Source organism: Micrasema longulum, unplaced genomic scaffold (genome assembly GCF_059751315.1).
Source record: "Micrasema longulum isolate JH-2025_06_02 unplaced genomic scaffold, ASM5975131v1 h1tg000049l, whole genome shotgun sequence".
NCBI lineage: Eukaryota > Metazoa > Arthropoda > Insecta > Trichoptera > Brachycentridae > Micrasema > Micrasema longulum.
In genome coordinates this window covers 763,398-779,960 of record NW_028277256.1, presented here as the reverse complement: position 1 = coordinate 779,960, position 16,563 = coordinate 763,398, and the positions used below count along the sequence as shown (strand labels likewise).

Here is a 16,563-nt window from a genome sequence, read left to right as displayed (position 1 = left end):
AACTTCTAAAACATAAAATTAGGGTTCAGAAGACCGCTATACTTAGGTTCCAGTTTATAAGAATAATATTCTACTTGCAAGTTACAGGTAAGTGGATAAGATGGGCTCGTAACTTTAATGAAAAAAGGGTTGTATTATTGTTTTAGAGTATGTTTACACTACTGAATGATTAAATTATATCCACTAGTTTAGGCTCGACCGACCCATTTTAAGGACATACAGCAAAGTTGACATAGTTAATATACTTATGTGTATATTAATAAAAAAACAAACAATTACGTTAGAAATCCTCAAAATGTAAATGGGTTTCTTAAAAATTATTCCAGGATTTCACACTTCTCGTTTAACAATACATAATAATAAAAAATATTATGATTAATTGAGTGACTTTAAATCCTCTACTTCTTACATCCAGTGATTTTTGTAAATTGAGCAATTTCATTTTTAGTAGCCAATAATTTTTTTATTTTTTTTTTTTATAGTGCCATGTTAAAAATAATAATACTAAGGCTTAATCAAGCAAGGAATTTTTTTTAATGTTTTACATATAAAATTCAATTGTACGTACCTTGCACTATTTTAAATTTTCATATTTGGTAGTAAAAAGAGTTAATGAGGAAGTTCAGTGCTACTGGAAATTGGATGCAAAGAATGTTTTCTTACATGTATGGAGAAGTTTCTCAAAAATATATGAAAAAAATAAAAATGAACAGCTTTGAATGACGCATAAGTTTTTGTGAATCAACTAATCAAAGCGTTGACATGTTTTGTGAATCAACTAATCAATTACAGCGTTGACATGTTTTGTGATAGATTTCTGGTTTCCGGGAAGCCATTTTTTTCAATGTTTAGTATATTTCGTTAGCTACGGGGCTCTACTTTTAAATGTCATGACAACTCACCGAAAACTAGTAATTTCAAAATCCAAAACTGAAAAAAGTCAAAGCAATGAAAATATTTAAAAAAAACTTAGTTTGATAGTCTATTAACAAATAAAAAAAACCACCGAACTTCCTCATTATGAATCTATCTGATATTATTATGTTATGGAATAAGCATGTTACAAAACATGAATGATTTTTTACACTGTAAATAAATATAGTTCTAAAAATACTTATACAACCAAAGGATTAAATAACAGTGTAAAATTAGTCACTGGCCAATTCATTTGTAAGAATAAAATACTAAAGTAAGCACTGGGAGGAATCAACTAGGAAATAACATTTACACCAGCTAAAATACATGTAAATAGATAGTCCGAAAGGAAGTACGAAGCCGCTATAATAATTACGGGAAGTAAGTATGCTAAAGTGGGAATGTATCTGCCGAGGGAATTAGAATATGGTGATGGTGTGGTCTCTCTGCAGCCGCCTCTTGGCCTTGAGAGGAGCCGTCCCCATGAGGTCGGAAGGAGTCGGGAGACCAGGGTGCTTGCAGCCGGACTCCTGGTAGTACACTTGGGCTCCTCCGCATGAAGTGCCAAACACCAAACTCTCTTCGTTTCTGCAAAACACGTCGGACTTAATGTTACCTCCTCGCCGCATAACTCACTTGGGCTGAAAGTTTGTATGTCTTGTGAATGTGTTGTGATGGTAAGTGTATTAAGATAATGGTGCATAATATAGTGTATATGGCAAGAATAAAAATATTTTTATATAATACATAAATAATATTTAATGAATAGATAATAAAAAAATAAAGATTTAAGCAACATCTTTCACAAAGATAAAAAATAGCAAAAGTAAAAATCTTGTAACTTTTAATTAAAGGAATATCCCGCTAAGTCTCTATTTAAGAGACTTGTCAGCAGGTAGAAAAGAAAGGATATGGAAGGAAGTTTTCAAAAATACTCCGCAACACCCAGACCAATAAGGAAAAACCTTTCATTGGTTTTTTTTCTAGCAAACGATAATAATCGAACCCGCAATGCCAGTTTCACAGTTGGCGGTCGAACTGGCGTGCAAACAGCAAAAAAAAAAAAAAACAAATTTCGATTTTGTAAATTTTAAAGTTATCAACTTATGTCAAGAGCCCGATGCAATACTTTTGTAACTAGATTAATATCCCAAATATTAAATTTAATGAACATATCCTGATTTATAAATATTTTAAAACATTTTTGCAAAATACAATGTAATATACTTTACAGAAAGTAAACATTAACAAAGTACATAATAAGTATGAAATCAGCGTACAAACCAAAAATAATATATTATATTATTGTAAACAATTAATAGAGCACATAAAATTGAATCAACAATTTATTGGCAGGGGGGTTAGGGAAATAATCTTAATGGTGTCTACATATCTGGTGTCAAATTTGATACTATTATGCAACACATACAGTATACAAATACAATAAAGGGAAATACATTATAAAAGTCTATTTATTTGTAGTGTTATTTATAGGATAAATGTTAAAAGTAAAATTTGTTCAATATGTATTTAGCGCATATTTCAAAATAATGTAAATTCTTATTAAAAAATAAATACAAAAATTGTGAAAGAATAAATAAAACATGTGTTAGGTTACACATGCAAAACATACATTTCATAATAATATACATAAAAATGTTTTTTTATTTATTTAGATAGTAAAAATAAAATATAATTACAAAAAATCTTTCAAAAACTAATCAAAATAGCTGAAAAATATTAGAATTGAGAAAATATTTTAGTGACATGTGATAATAATAAATACATGAAGCATAAAATATTGGACAAGAAAATTAATATAATATTTGTTAAATAATACATATACATATGTAACATTTTACAAACAAAAGCAATATTATAATGAATATTTCTAATGTAGATCCTACATTACATAAATTAAATAGTATAGTGCATTTTGTATTGCGGGTGTTGTATGTGTAACTTTAATTATTCATTAAAACACTAATTTAAGCCCATGAGGTGATTTTAACAAAAATGGCGCTATATAAATTATCTGAACATTATTATTTTTGTACAGACCAAGAGGCTCAGTTGCACTAATAAATTTATTATAGAACAACATATCCTGAAAAAAATCACATTTTAATTAACAGACAACAGTCGGCTATAATCAGTATTATTTCAGATTATAAAAGATTTCTAAAATTATATTTGAAAAATTCCAGTGATTCCCACTTAAGAGTAAGTAGTTCTCTAATGGGAGAACCAGTCGACTTCTGGAAAGCTTTATAAACCCAATATTTTAGATTTTTCTACTCGCATACCAAAAAGTACATAATATATATACTATAAATACTCGAACATTTTGTAATGTAGTAAAGAGACTCTAAATTATAGGTCATCCTCGTCATCATTCCCCTTCTGCACCCAATGGTGCAATAGGGCACTGCATTGGTACACCAATCACAGGGTATCCTGATAATTTTTTGTTACATGAAGGTAAGATATCCGAATTACGCTTCAGGTACTAGTCCAGGGACTATGAAATATTCTGGTGTGAAAACACTCTTAAATAAATATTTCATATCAACCATGTCGGGACTTGAAGCACAGGGCACTGCAGTGTATCTTAATCATATTTTAGTTATATGAAGGCAAGATGAGCGGTCTTTTGCTTCAGGCGCCAGTTCAGGCACTATTCAATATTGCATTGCAAAGACCATCTTTTAAATAAATATTTTAAGGTGACATTGCTAAGAATCGAACCCGGGACTTCAGGCATTGTAGGAAAATGCACTAACCAATATACTACGAACCAGATTAACTTCACTCAACTCCCCTTTTCAGGATTTCTACCTAAGTTGAAAATACTCGTTTGGGGTTTTGGTCGTATATTTCACACACATAACTATTCTTGATCCTGCTTGGACACAAACAAAAATAGATATAGGAGGTATATCCGGAAAGTAAGTTCCGTTTGTATTTCTTTTCTTTCATTGGCAGTTTCACACATGCGTGGTACTTACCCTGGCCTATTGAGAAGGAGTTGACGCCATTATGAGATGGCTGACTGTTAAGTCAGTTCGTGGTGATTGTTTGAAATGCTGAATAAAATTAAAATTCCTGTCGCTTGTGAGATAATGCCTGTAATTGGTTTCCTTAATGCGAAGAACATTATGCCAGGCCACATTTATCAACAGATCTATGGGTTAACGGAGAACTTGTGATGAATGATTCAATAGTAAGGAGATGGGTGAGACAGTTCAATAGAGGTCGTGATAATGAGCACGACGACGAAGGAAGTGGGCGTCCCCTTTTATAAAGAGTCGGTACCATTTTATGAAGAGTGAATATAAAAGTGGGTTTAAAGTTTTTTCACAATATTTTTTTCTGAATATGTACTTGTTTTCTGTAACCTGGTAAACGGAACATATTTTTTGGATATACCTCATATTAAACATAAATAAATAAATAATCGACCTGATGATGAATTCAGTAAGTGCAGGGTCATCTTGGAAGTCTTTATGTATGTATCCCATAGTGGCGATGTCTCCCGATGCCCAAGGCCCCCCCTTCTTGACGGGCCCCCAGTGCGGGTCTAGGGACAGGTAGCTGTAGGCTTCGCTGGAGTCCTCGCACCCTGGAAGGGGCTCCATACACATCTGTTCGATAGGGCTCAATGACTGAGTACTCACCTGGAACTGCAAAAATATTTAGTAAAGGTTAGGTTAAGGATGTTTAAATGGACGATACAATAGTAAAGCATTTTTCAAACAAAAATACACTATCGTAACACAAATGTTACCGAGTATTTGATTAGTCGAAAATTCGGTTGCTTTTAAACTTGTCGCACAGCATTTAAAAAGAGTCATATTTAATGAGACGAGTCTCTCAGTAGTGTCTTGGACTCTGGATAAGGAGGTTCGAGGCTCGAACCCCGCTCTACCACAGCTTGTTTCCCATTTTCTAATACAATTATTTATGACTAAATTAAAATGGCCCCAAAATTAAAGTAAATCAAATATTTATTAAAAAAAGCTATGTTTTTTTTGAAGGAATAACCCGCTAAGCTTCTATTTTGAGGCTTGTCAGCAGGTAGGATAGAGAGGATACGGAAGGAGGTAGTGCAAAATACACCACAACACCCAGACCAATTGAGACAAAAAATATTTCATGGAATTTTTTCTTGCAACTGGCGGGAATCAAACCTGCGACGCCAGTTTCACAGTTGGCCGTCTAACCAACTGCGCCACGGCGCCTGTCAAAGTTAAGTTAAAGAAGAAGTTTTAAATATTTATTTATCATTTTACTTTTGTCTACCTAATGGTGCATAGGGCACTGCATTGGTATGCTAATCGCAGCATATTAAGGTATATTTCTTTTACATGAAGGCAAGTTGGTAAGCCTTATGTTTTTCTCCTTAGTCCCACAAAGTTGAAATATTTAGGTAAATCATAAAAACGCAAATTTCGAAAGTAATGAAGCAATAGATAAAATCTTACCAAAGCATCAATAGTGGTTGAGTTTTTAGCTGCCTCTTCATCTATTAACATTATAACAGATATATTTTGAAGTCCATAAACATACAAGACACTCTTTTCACAATCTATATTGAAACTAGATCTATGGGAATCATCATCACTATCACTCTCACTGTCCACTTCGGGTTTATTACTTTTTCTACAAAAAGGAAGACATTTAAAATTAATTTATTTTAAATATATATAAATGAATGATAAAATATTTGGAGTAATGATACAAATAAAAACATACTCTTTAGACACCTCAGGAAAAATTATGGTCTTCTCTACACAGGGAGTACTCAAAGCGAAATCTTTGAATTCCATAGGAGTTACTCCTCTACTGCTGTAGCCGCTGGATTTTTCCGAAAATGCTAAATGACTTAATTTCTCCATTAAAGGTGTGAGCTGTACTCCTGAGAGTTTCTTCCTATTTTGCGATTCGAACAAAGAACCGCTTTGTTCTGATTCTCGCAAACCAACTTTATCACTTCCTAATGACTTGAGAGGTAAACAAAGAGATTTCCTTCTCAGTTTATCCGGTTTTGGAGGAAGGTCACTCTTAGGGCTTGCAACTTTTATATCATAAGATTTTCTTCTAACGGGAGAACCTTTCATACCGGATTGGAACCCCTCGAGAGGTTCATATTTACTAGGAATGTCTTCAATTATCGGTTTGGAATCAGCTTTAGTTTCTCGGGATAATTCTGCGTAGTTCTGAGATAAATATTCATTGAAAAGAGATTTAGATATGGGAACTCCGTCATTCCTGAATACGGGGTAGTAAGGATCCGTTATGGTGGCGCTTATTCTATTTTCAGATGGAGACTCGTCTGAATTTAAGCTGTAGTTTTGATTAGGGGTTCCAGTTTTACCGAAGCGCATTGCGGCCAGATGTGAAATGCGTCTAAAGCTGCTGTTAATATCGCTGAGGCTCTTAAACTTCCTCATATTGACTAAAGGTTTAGCGACCATATTTTCGCCGGAAATGTTGAATTCTTTGCTCATTTTTTTTTTTGGTTTTTCTAAAGTAATATCTGGCTGAGTATCGGCTGTTTGGGTTTCTGTTTTTTCTTCGATTTGTTTATTGCATACATTTACAGGAACATTTAAAGCTTCGGATAATAACTGATCGTCGGAATTTCTGCAGATAGACATCACATTTCCGTGGAGTTGTTTAAATTCCAGCATCGGTGTAGAGCAGACGCTAGTCTGACCCGTGAACACGGGAGCAACTGGGATTGGCGCTGCTGCATTTTCATCAATACTATCTCTGGACACGGAGTTCTTGAAGCTTAGTGTGAGTTTATTAGGCCTGACACGAGGTTTGCTTATAAAAGGGACGACATCGGGCATATTGGACTTTGCTTCTTTCAAAGCGGATTTGGTTGTTCCTAGAGGAGAAGAGGGAGATGGAGTTCCCGTGTGTATTTCCTCCTCAGGTACTGCAGTAAAGAGCAAAGATTTATCTCTCTTCATTGTGTTAACTATTGGATCTTTTTGTTTTGGAGCATTCTAAAATACAAAGAAGATTTTGAGAAAATATATGATTTAAATACGATTGCATAGTAAAACAGGTTGATTTCGATGAGTACCTTTTTAGATTTGAGCTTTTCAAATCCATTTTGGAACCATAATCGAACCCGGTCAGCATCTTTTTTGAGAGTTTCATAATTCTTCCTTCTAATATAGACTACAAGCAGTTGGACTCCTTGAGGAAGTTCATAGTCAGTGACGAAGGACTCCGCCGGTGACTTGATGCGATATGGGTCTACCATAGACAAGTGAGAAGTCAGCTTAGAAGTTAACTGTGTTGCTACGATTCTGTAATAAAATATTATATAAAATCTTATTTTTGGTAGCATTCGAAGTGAAAAATGCTGGTTAACGGGTTGGTTAATATAATGACCTAATCTCAAGTACTTACTTATTATTATACAATATAGTACCACCAAGTACTCCATCTAGGCGCTGACAATGTTCCAATACTTGCATGCTTTCCAAAAATATATTTGTGGCACTCTGAAAATTAGAGAATCAAACGGTTTTTCAGAAATTCAAAAAATTAGAAAATTTTACACATTAGTATGGTGTGTTTCAGTATAATGTTTTTTTTATACAACTGTACAACAATAAACCTTGTCAGCCCCGTGGAGCCAAGACACTTGTCGACACGTTCCGGGTTACAAAAATCAAATCAGCTTTGACATCACACAATTCCTCACAGGTCATAGGGGGTTTTTGAGCTACCTGCACTGTTTTAAACTTTTCGAAATCATCTGAAATGAAACCCCTTTAAAGTGTTCTTTACATGTTGATGCACTGCCCCCTTTTTAGCATCAAAAGACGTAACATGGAGGTGGGATGCAGAAGCGTTGGTGAGGATCAAAGGCACATCCAATCCGTAATAAGTCACAGTGACTTATCACAAGAGGTAGTACCTTAAATGGTTAGGATGGTACAGGTAATAAGGACAATAAATGATAACAGGACACAAAATGCCGTGATCTCTTCAAGTGAAATGGAAAGCCTACCGATGTCTATCAAAAGTCCGGCTTCTCTCGAATGAGTGTTCTGTGGTTTTCTCTTCATTGAGCTTATAGGGTAAGTTCCTACAAAGGTCCACAGTCCAAATACCCCTCCTCTCTCAACACTACGTAGATGAAGATAGCCAGGAAACAATTCCACTTGTGAAATATTAACCTTAACAAGGCCAATAATACTGCAACTTCAATGATATAAAAAACAAGTTGAGTTATGATTTTTTATACTAAACAGATGTATGTTGATGCAAAAGGTTATTAATCAGAGTATTGAGATCCGTGTTAGCAGATAATATAACAAATACTTTTCTTTGTCAACTTAATACATTAATTCAATTAAATATATAGACTTCTAATAATTATGACCTCTTTTATTAATATAGACACAGTCAGAAATGATATAAGGTGATAGAGACGACAATGTAATGTTGAATTAATTAGTTGGAGCTAAATGAGTCAATAATAATTAATAATCTATTGTTATTGTGAGCAAAAGAAGAAAACAAGATAACAAAAATGTAAAGTAAATGATAAATTGAAAAAGATTACGAAAAATTATTAAATTAAGGAAATATTATGTGGTTCCATTGCTCCTCTTTTGTTTTGTTTGATTTTTATTTTTGTAGATATATGTAACACAACCTTACCTGATTTCATTAAGTCATCATTATTAGCTGTCCACATCCAATGGTGCATAGGGCACTGCATTGGAACACCAAATGCAGCATATCTTAATCATCCGTTACATGAAGGTAAGTTGATCAGTATTAATCTTCAGGTGCCATTTCCGGTACAGTGAAATATTGCAATGTAAAACCACCTTTTAAACACTTATTTCTACTCGACCCTCTTAGGAATTGAACCTGGGACCTCAAGCATGGTAAGCGAACGTGTTTAAAACTGCACTACACGAAGAATATAATTATGTGTGTGAAATAGAATCTGAAGTGTAAGATTGATCACTTTACCTTCATGTAACAGATGAACAAGATATCCTGCAATGGGGAAGTTCAGTGGTTTTAAAAAATATATATTTTATAGACTATCAAACTAAGCAAAAATTTAACAGCGCTACAATTTTTTTAATTTTCGTAACTACTCCGCATGTGATGTCACAAGTTCCGCTGATTGATGAGTTGGCTTTCCGGAAACTGGAAATCTATCACAACACTTTCAATCATTCGTTGATCCTTAAGAACTTGTGACGTAGTTCAAAGGAGTGTATTTTTATTAAAATCATTTTTATGATATTTTTTGTACGTTTTTGGGAAACTTTGCAATACAATTAAATACTCTAATTTTTATCCTGTGTCATAAAACATTTCTATATTCAATTTCCTGAACTTCCTCATTGGAGTAGCATTTAGTGTCTTATGAACCACTGGGTTCGGACAGGGAAATGGTAGTAAAATACATTTTTAATTTTTATTGTGAACTAGCTGACCCGACAGACGTTGTCCTGCCCGAACGTTGGCTTGCCTTGGAAAAATACTTTGATAAGTACGTACTTAGGTACTTGTTTATGGTTGAATTCCAAAACACAATTTTTTTTTTATTTTCAAATATGGCATTCTTTTTGCAAACGTCAAACTCCGGTCTTCTCACCAACAGAGGGGTGTTCTTATATAGGAATACGATTTTAAAAATTTATTCAATTTAATATTATTTTAGTATTACCAAAAATCCAGTAAAAAGAAATAAATGGGTAGAAATTATAAGGAATTTAAGGAAAGAATCCGATTGAGATCCACAAAAAACAAATGCTGTTTCGTAAACATTTAAAAACAAACTTTTTTATACACAAAAAAAAAAAAAACTTTCCATTTTTTTTGCAAATGCATTCTCCTCGAATGCAACCCTGGTAGACTGATGAATAAAACATTTATGCTCTTTACTTCTTTTTTACACATTGGATTGAAGATTTTAATATCTACGAAAACGCATAGCGCAAAGATCTATATTTCTCTGAAAACCACACGTAAATCTGTTAAGCCGTTTAGGAGTTCAGTGACATCACAACTACAAAGAAATTATATATGTAAAGATAATTTGTTTTTGACAAAATAAAAAAAAAGTATCCTTATTTACCAAATAAAATAAATAGATACATAAACGGGTTGCGGTCCCGACGTAGTACATTGTCCAGCACAATTATTAGGATAGGGAGAAAACTGTACCAAAATTAAAATGTTTTGATAAATCATAAATAGGAATTTATTAAATGAAACAAAACAAATAGAGTGATACCTTTGGTAGATTCAGGAGGGGCACAGTCTGGAACATGTAGCTTCCGTACTGCAGGATTGGCAAGTATGTCTCGAACATTTGGTAGAGCTTTTCAGAAAAGCGGGGATTGTTTTCTCCGGGAAACTGCTCTGCTAAGGTCTGCAGGTCACAGTGGTATACCTTGATAAGCGAGGTCAACTTCTCCGCTCGGTTCTTCAGCATCCAATCAGGAATGTTGCGGTCGCTGCCCACAGCCTGCGAAGTGTTCATGCGTAATATTAGTATGTTTGTCTGCTTCTTGCCTGTGTCTGGGCGGATAAGAATGAAGTTCCGCGTGTGAGAAAATCATCGAACTGATTGGTGGTTTAATGCAGTGCCCTATGTACTATTGAGTGCGGGTAAGGAAATGACAATAAATTTCAGTTAGAATAATTAATAATTTATTGCTGACAAATAAAGACCGTCAAATGTTGTGAGTTGTCCAGATATGCTCGATTTTTTACAATTGAGATTGGTTGCTGACACAGACATTAGATATTATGCTCGACATTCAATTGATGGTCACATGTCGGCGACAAATATCGAGTGTGTTTGTAGACATCTTAATACATAAATTTTAAAAGTTTAAATATTAGAAATTAAAAAAGCGATAAATAAACAATATTTTATATTTGCTCAAAACAAGTAAAAATGAATTTTAATCCCTCTCACCCCATACCCCATACGCCGTGCCTCCACAAATTAAAAAAAACTATTTGACAAAAACACTTTCTTTATTACCTCCTTCCTCATATTAGAATTACGTAGACACTAAAAATTATAAAATAGGATTATATTCATTTCTAAATTATACCTCGATAAGGGGTGAATGAGCGATATTTACCAGAACATATCTGCCATACTCCTGGATGACAAACTTGCCACTGTGCAGGGCGAGCACACGGGGGGCGGAGAAGATGGCCTTGAGGCAGTGGGAGACGCCCATGAGCTGTCCGCACAGGGACATGCGCTGCGTGTCCGACACCCAGCCCGGGTGGAAGTACAGAACGGCATCTGCTGGGTCGTCCGCCTCCGCTAGACAGCGGAGTGTGTCGTACACAAACACTATCATCATCTCCCTGAAAGAATCATATTTAACAATGTTTTGAGCATGTCCAAATGTTTTTATAGACAAGGCTAGATTTCACTCCCTAGGGAGTTATTAAGATCTAAATTTATTGCAACAGAGAGGAAAAACATTTTATTTTGACTGTGCTGCATTTGTCCTCGCTGTTTCAATGTGATAGTATTGTTATTGTCTGGTATTATATTTGTGTATGCCGGCATTTTTAGTTAGTGTTATGTCGTCATCTTGTATATTTCCAATTTCAACTTTTCGTACAATTTTTATTGTCTGAATTTTTATCATGTATTTTCAAATCCACGTCAAACTGGCGTGTTTTTAAGGTGTGAATAGGTGTTTTGTATTAAAATTTTAGTAAAAATTTTGTGTCTTTTTTCTTACTCATTTAAAATTGTCTACTTAGTAGGTAATACATATTTAAAAAAAAGATATTCACCGACAGGTCATTTTAATTTGCTTTGTGAGGCTTTACATATATATTTATATCATTTATATTTTTAATATTGGGCATTTTCTTAAAACATACAATAATAAGTAATAACAAAAACATTTTTTTAAAAGAGATACAAACAATAATAGGAACTGCGCTTGAGCTAAAAAATATCACTGCCACTGGTGTCATAAATGTTTTTGTATTTTTTATTGATTTACATGTATTTTTTATACATTTTTAAAACATGGGAATTTTGAAGTCAAGGCATTTGTTTATAGGGCTTGTGATTTGGCATTGGTTGGTTTTAGTTATTACTTTAAACTGAGTAACATTTTCCACTCTGCTCATCATTGATCTCATACACGCTTCATTTTTAGAAATATTATTTATTCCATATTTTCCATCATCCGATTCACATTTCGATGGAAATTTGAAATGAAAAACTATGCTTTTCCTTAGGTGAATAATTGTAATTGGGCTTACCTTTTGCAAGACATCTTTCAAGAACAATGTACACATAATGACTGCATCTCAGTTTAAAACAATATGCACCTCTATTTAAATTACAAATAGTCAATATTTGATTTACTGATTTAATCAATTAAATCTTACGAAATACTGATTATTATGTTATGCAGTACACATCAATAAATGTGGAATGAATTTACTATTTATTACATTAAGTCAACAGTGTTTTGCATAATGTAAGTGGTGGAATAATGTACTTTGATACCTACTCGAATAATTTAATACTAAGCCCTTGTTTCTCAATCGCAGTTCATGTAAATATATTTAGTTTTCAATAATAATAGAAATAATATTTGTGTGCAATTTTAGTTTTAACACTCATGTAATAAGTATCGCAAAACATACATAAAAAAAGGATTCTTAGTTATTTGTGAAAAACACAAATTTAATTAACAAATTACAACAGGGATGGAGAATACCTTAAATAAGGGAATATGGAAGTCTAGGCATTTACAGGGCTTATGACCTGTAATTGGCTGGTTTGAGTGGCCACTTTACACACTGTGTAACATTCACCATTTTGCCTATGTTAGAACATCCATATTTCTTCAATTCTTCCATTTGTTGATTTTAGTGAAGTTACAGAGCTGAAACCTTTATCTAAAATCCATCCATCCTGAAATCCAGTCTTTTGTCTACGAACATTTGGACAAACTCAAATATTGTAACAAATTTAATTGATTATTTTGAGATTTTTTAGCATTGCAAATTTAAAAGTATACAGCAATTTTGGAAATAGACAAAAAATCTAACACAAGAAAGTATTTTTAAGGCTGTAGTCGGTCATTCAAATCCTACGATTTGCTTTAAGTCTGACAGATACAAGCTTCAAATTATATCTGATTTATTTGTGCGCCTTATAATTTTTTACTCCACATATGCAATGTTTTATTTTTAGTAACAATTTTTTTAGTTAAGAACATAGCACAAATTGGATGTTATAATAATTTTAATTTAGCAGATACCAGAGTTATCATACACACCGAAACCTCTTTTTACACAGTTCCGAAAAAACACGGTACAAAAATGAAGCGGTAATAGTAATGTAATTAAACTATTCGTTTTTGGAATTCTCTACATCACTCTTTTACTTATTAAGTGCAGAGAGGTACGCGCAAGGGAAGAGTGAAAGTGAATAATCTTTGTTATCATTTTTTGACGTATTTTTTTGTAATGTTATATGATGAATCGGATTGTGGTCTCGTGGCTAGTGTCTCAGACTCACGGATTAAAGGTTCGTGGTTCGAATCCCACTCTACCCCAAGTTGATTCCCATTTTCTAATAGTGAGTTATTTACAACTCATTAAAAATGGCCCTCAAAATTAAATATTTGGGTAAATTATAAGAACGCAAATATTAAAAAAATAAATTTTTAAATGAAATAAGGGCACAATAAATAATAAACATAATTTTTTTAAAATTCCCAAATGATTTTTGTAGAAGAATACCTATCTACCATTCTTCTTTTTTATTACACAGTACTCTCTCTTTAATCCAGCACTTCTAGCTACTTCTCCGGCCCTGCCAGCTGCCTGCCATCTGGCGCAGCTACCAAGCGGGTAGCGTGAATTGGAAACAAGTAACTGCTTGTCGGGGTCAAAGACGGCAGTGCGCGATGTATTTATCTGCTAGCCTACCTTACGCCAGTCTGTTCCTAATACAGTATTACATACATTTATGTATACAATATAACACAGCTTCTGCCGGCATTTTTAGGAATCCGGCAGTTCTCTGTTCCGGTGTCTGCCGGATCACCGAGAGACCACTGTAATTTTTTTACACGGTACAGAGTAGAACGTATCCCCGTATAAAAAGAAGTTCCAGTGCATAGTATATTGGCATAGAAAACCCTATCTTTTAACATCATTTTAAATATAAATGATTTATCTCAATGTAAAGTTTCAAAATTATGGAAAATAAAAAAATTCTTAAAGAATTGTTATTTGCACAAATAGGTACAGATTATAATATAAACAGAAAATATTGCATTTTAGTTTACAAATTAAGTTAGTAGGCCGTTTCGAAATCGATATTGAATACTCGAAATAAAATACAGAGAGTAGGTAGAATTACATTTTTTTGGCTTCACCCGAGCAACGCAACATTGTTCACTTTGTTGAAGCTTCACCACTTAATCAAATCGAATTATAAATTATACGATATTTTGATATACTTTAAATATAAACCGAAATGAAATCAAATAAAAATAAATTACAACATTAAAATTTCGACCAATCAGCTTAGCTGTCATTAGTATCACAGATAATATTAAATTTATTTTGCGTACAAAGTAAGCTATACAAGGAAGTATGTACATATTAGTAGATATTTTTTTTATTTTTAAAGAAAATGTTCTACTTACTTTGCCATGATTGCAATGAATATTAAATCACCCTTCACTATATTTTTCAGACCATCACAATATTAATTTTATATAATTTAATTACGTTTTTATTTATTTGTTTTTGGACGCAATATTTAAATATGAAATAAAATAACAGCCCGCCATCATTTTGAGAACGTTAGGATAATTAAGTGTATATATTATTTATTTGTACTGCGTTCAAATGTAAGATGTGGAACTGCAAATCAGCGATTATAGACACTAGACATCAAACAGCAAATATAGCATTTCTGACAGCAAAAGAAAATATGAAGGAAAATTCAACCATAAACAATTTGACGGATTGACAGATACAGAGACAAGCCAATCCATAGAATTTAGTCTTTCCGCTTTGCATTCATCCAAATAACTTCCTAGTGCCACATTTGATTGTTTTATTCATGTTGACGATAGTAAAACTCGAAAATCGCTGGAAAACATCACTTGAAAACTCGTACGCCAACGCTAAATGATATAATTATTGGCAATTAAATAAGTGCTGCCAGCCTACAAATTTTGTAGTTCCACTTAACATTTTCCACTCTATTTTGAAAGACTATATAATAACTTGCATCGTTCACAATTTACATTTCCCGCTCTTTCCAATGTAATTGTCTTGAAAAATAGTTATTTTTCAGGCGTTATAATTGCACCTTTTACCCCTTTATTAGAGCCTTCTATCGAAACATGATAACTTCGACCGAAAACAAGTTACATGAATTTACTAATTATAATAATCATTAAAACAACACAAATAGAAAAAAATAACAATATGGACACAAACAATAGACAACAACATGAAATCACAAGTGTATTATTTCAAGCAAAAGCTATACAACCATTGTATAGCTACCCCATAGGTAGGTAGGTAATATAAAATTATCTCATTCAAGCACGCTTTACTAGTAATACTTTATTGCAAATAGAATTGCTGAAACATCAATTTAAACAATTTTAGATTTTGTATAAAACATGGTTGCAAAATGCATAAATTAGTTAGGTTTTATAAAAAAAATACTGCATTTTATATTGTTTCGAAGCCTTTTAGGTTATATTATAATTTACACACATGAAAAGAAAACTACCTATTTGCCAATTTCGCCATAAAACTATAATTGAATTAAGGACAAATAAGTCCTATTTAGAAGCGGGTAAGGAAGATTTTGAAAATATTTAATTAAATTGAATCGGCTTGTGATCCTGAGGTAATATTGTGGACTCACCAAAGGTCCCAAGTTCAAATCCCACTCTACCACAACTCGATTTTCATTTTTCCAGCACAAGTTATTTACGACTTTTAGGAAATGGTCTGAAAATTTAAATATTTGAGTAAATAATAAGAACTCTAATATTTCCCTTTTTTATAAAAAATAAAAATAATGCAGATTATATAGAGCTAAAAAGCAAAATATTATTTAGCGAATTAGAGAACAAAAATTACATTGTACACATATAGTGGGGGGGGGCATAGGTTCCACTCAATGTTTCATATATAGTATTATTCTTTCAGTCAGAGGCTTATCTGTCACTCACGAATAATGCGAAAGTCCAGTTTTTTATGATTTCTCCCAGTACACACTTTATTTGCTTATACGGGGTGAATTGCCATCCCAGTAATTTAAACCCCGTAAGCCAAAACCCTAAGAACGGATAGAGACTCCAATACGAAAAAGTTGCGATTTCAATTTAATAGTTTGAAAGATGTGTTGACCCCTTTTTATTACCTTACATATTATGCAGACGTATACATGTAGGTGTATACATAAAATGCGGCGAGAGATAAATAATAATTCACTCTAACTCTTGTGTGGCTGTGATGTCACACACTAGTCTACATACGACACAAGACTTTATATATCTCTCTTGTTTTTTTAACGATGTTATATTTCTTGTGATATTCCAATGAACA

General features: G+C 33.0%; 1 protein-coding gene across 2 annotated transcripts; it reads right to left on the bottom strand.

Moving 5' to 3' along the window:
* Window positions 1-584: 584 nt before the first annotated feature.
* On the bottom strand, window positions 585-15,155 carry HPS4 (Hermansky-Pudlak syndrome 4 protein). 2 transcript variants are annotated; one of them, XM_088229168.1, is made up of 9 exons: window positions 14,634-15,155; window positions 11,070-11,304; window positions 10,208-10,441; window positions 7,345-7,439; window positions 7,013-7,241; window positions 5,671-6,932; window positions 5,400-5,577; window positions 4,378-4,598; window positions 585-1,503 (listed from the first exon to the last, which is right to left on the bottom strand). In XM_088229168.1, exons 1-9 carry the CDS (start codon window positions 14,639-14,641, stop codon window positions 1,335-1,337), a joined length of 2,631 nt encoding a protein of 876 aa, XP_088085294.1. In that variant the 5' UTR covers window positions 14,642-15,155; the 3' UTR covers window positions 585-1,334. The 2 variants fall into 2 exon arrangements, with proteins under 2 accessions (XP_088085294.1, XP_088085300.1); XM_088229174.1 differs by lacking the exons at window positions 10,208-10,441; window positions 11,070-11,304; window positions 14,634-15,155 and adding an exon at window positions 7,952-8,082.
* Window positions 15,156-16,563: the final 1,408 nt, after the last annotated feature.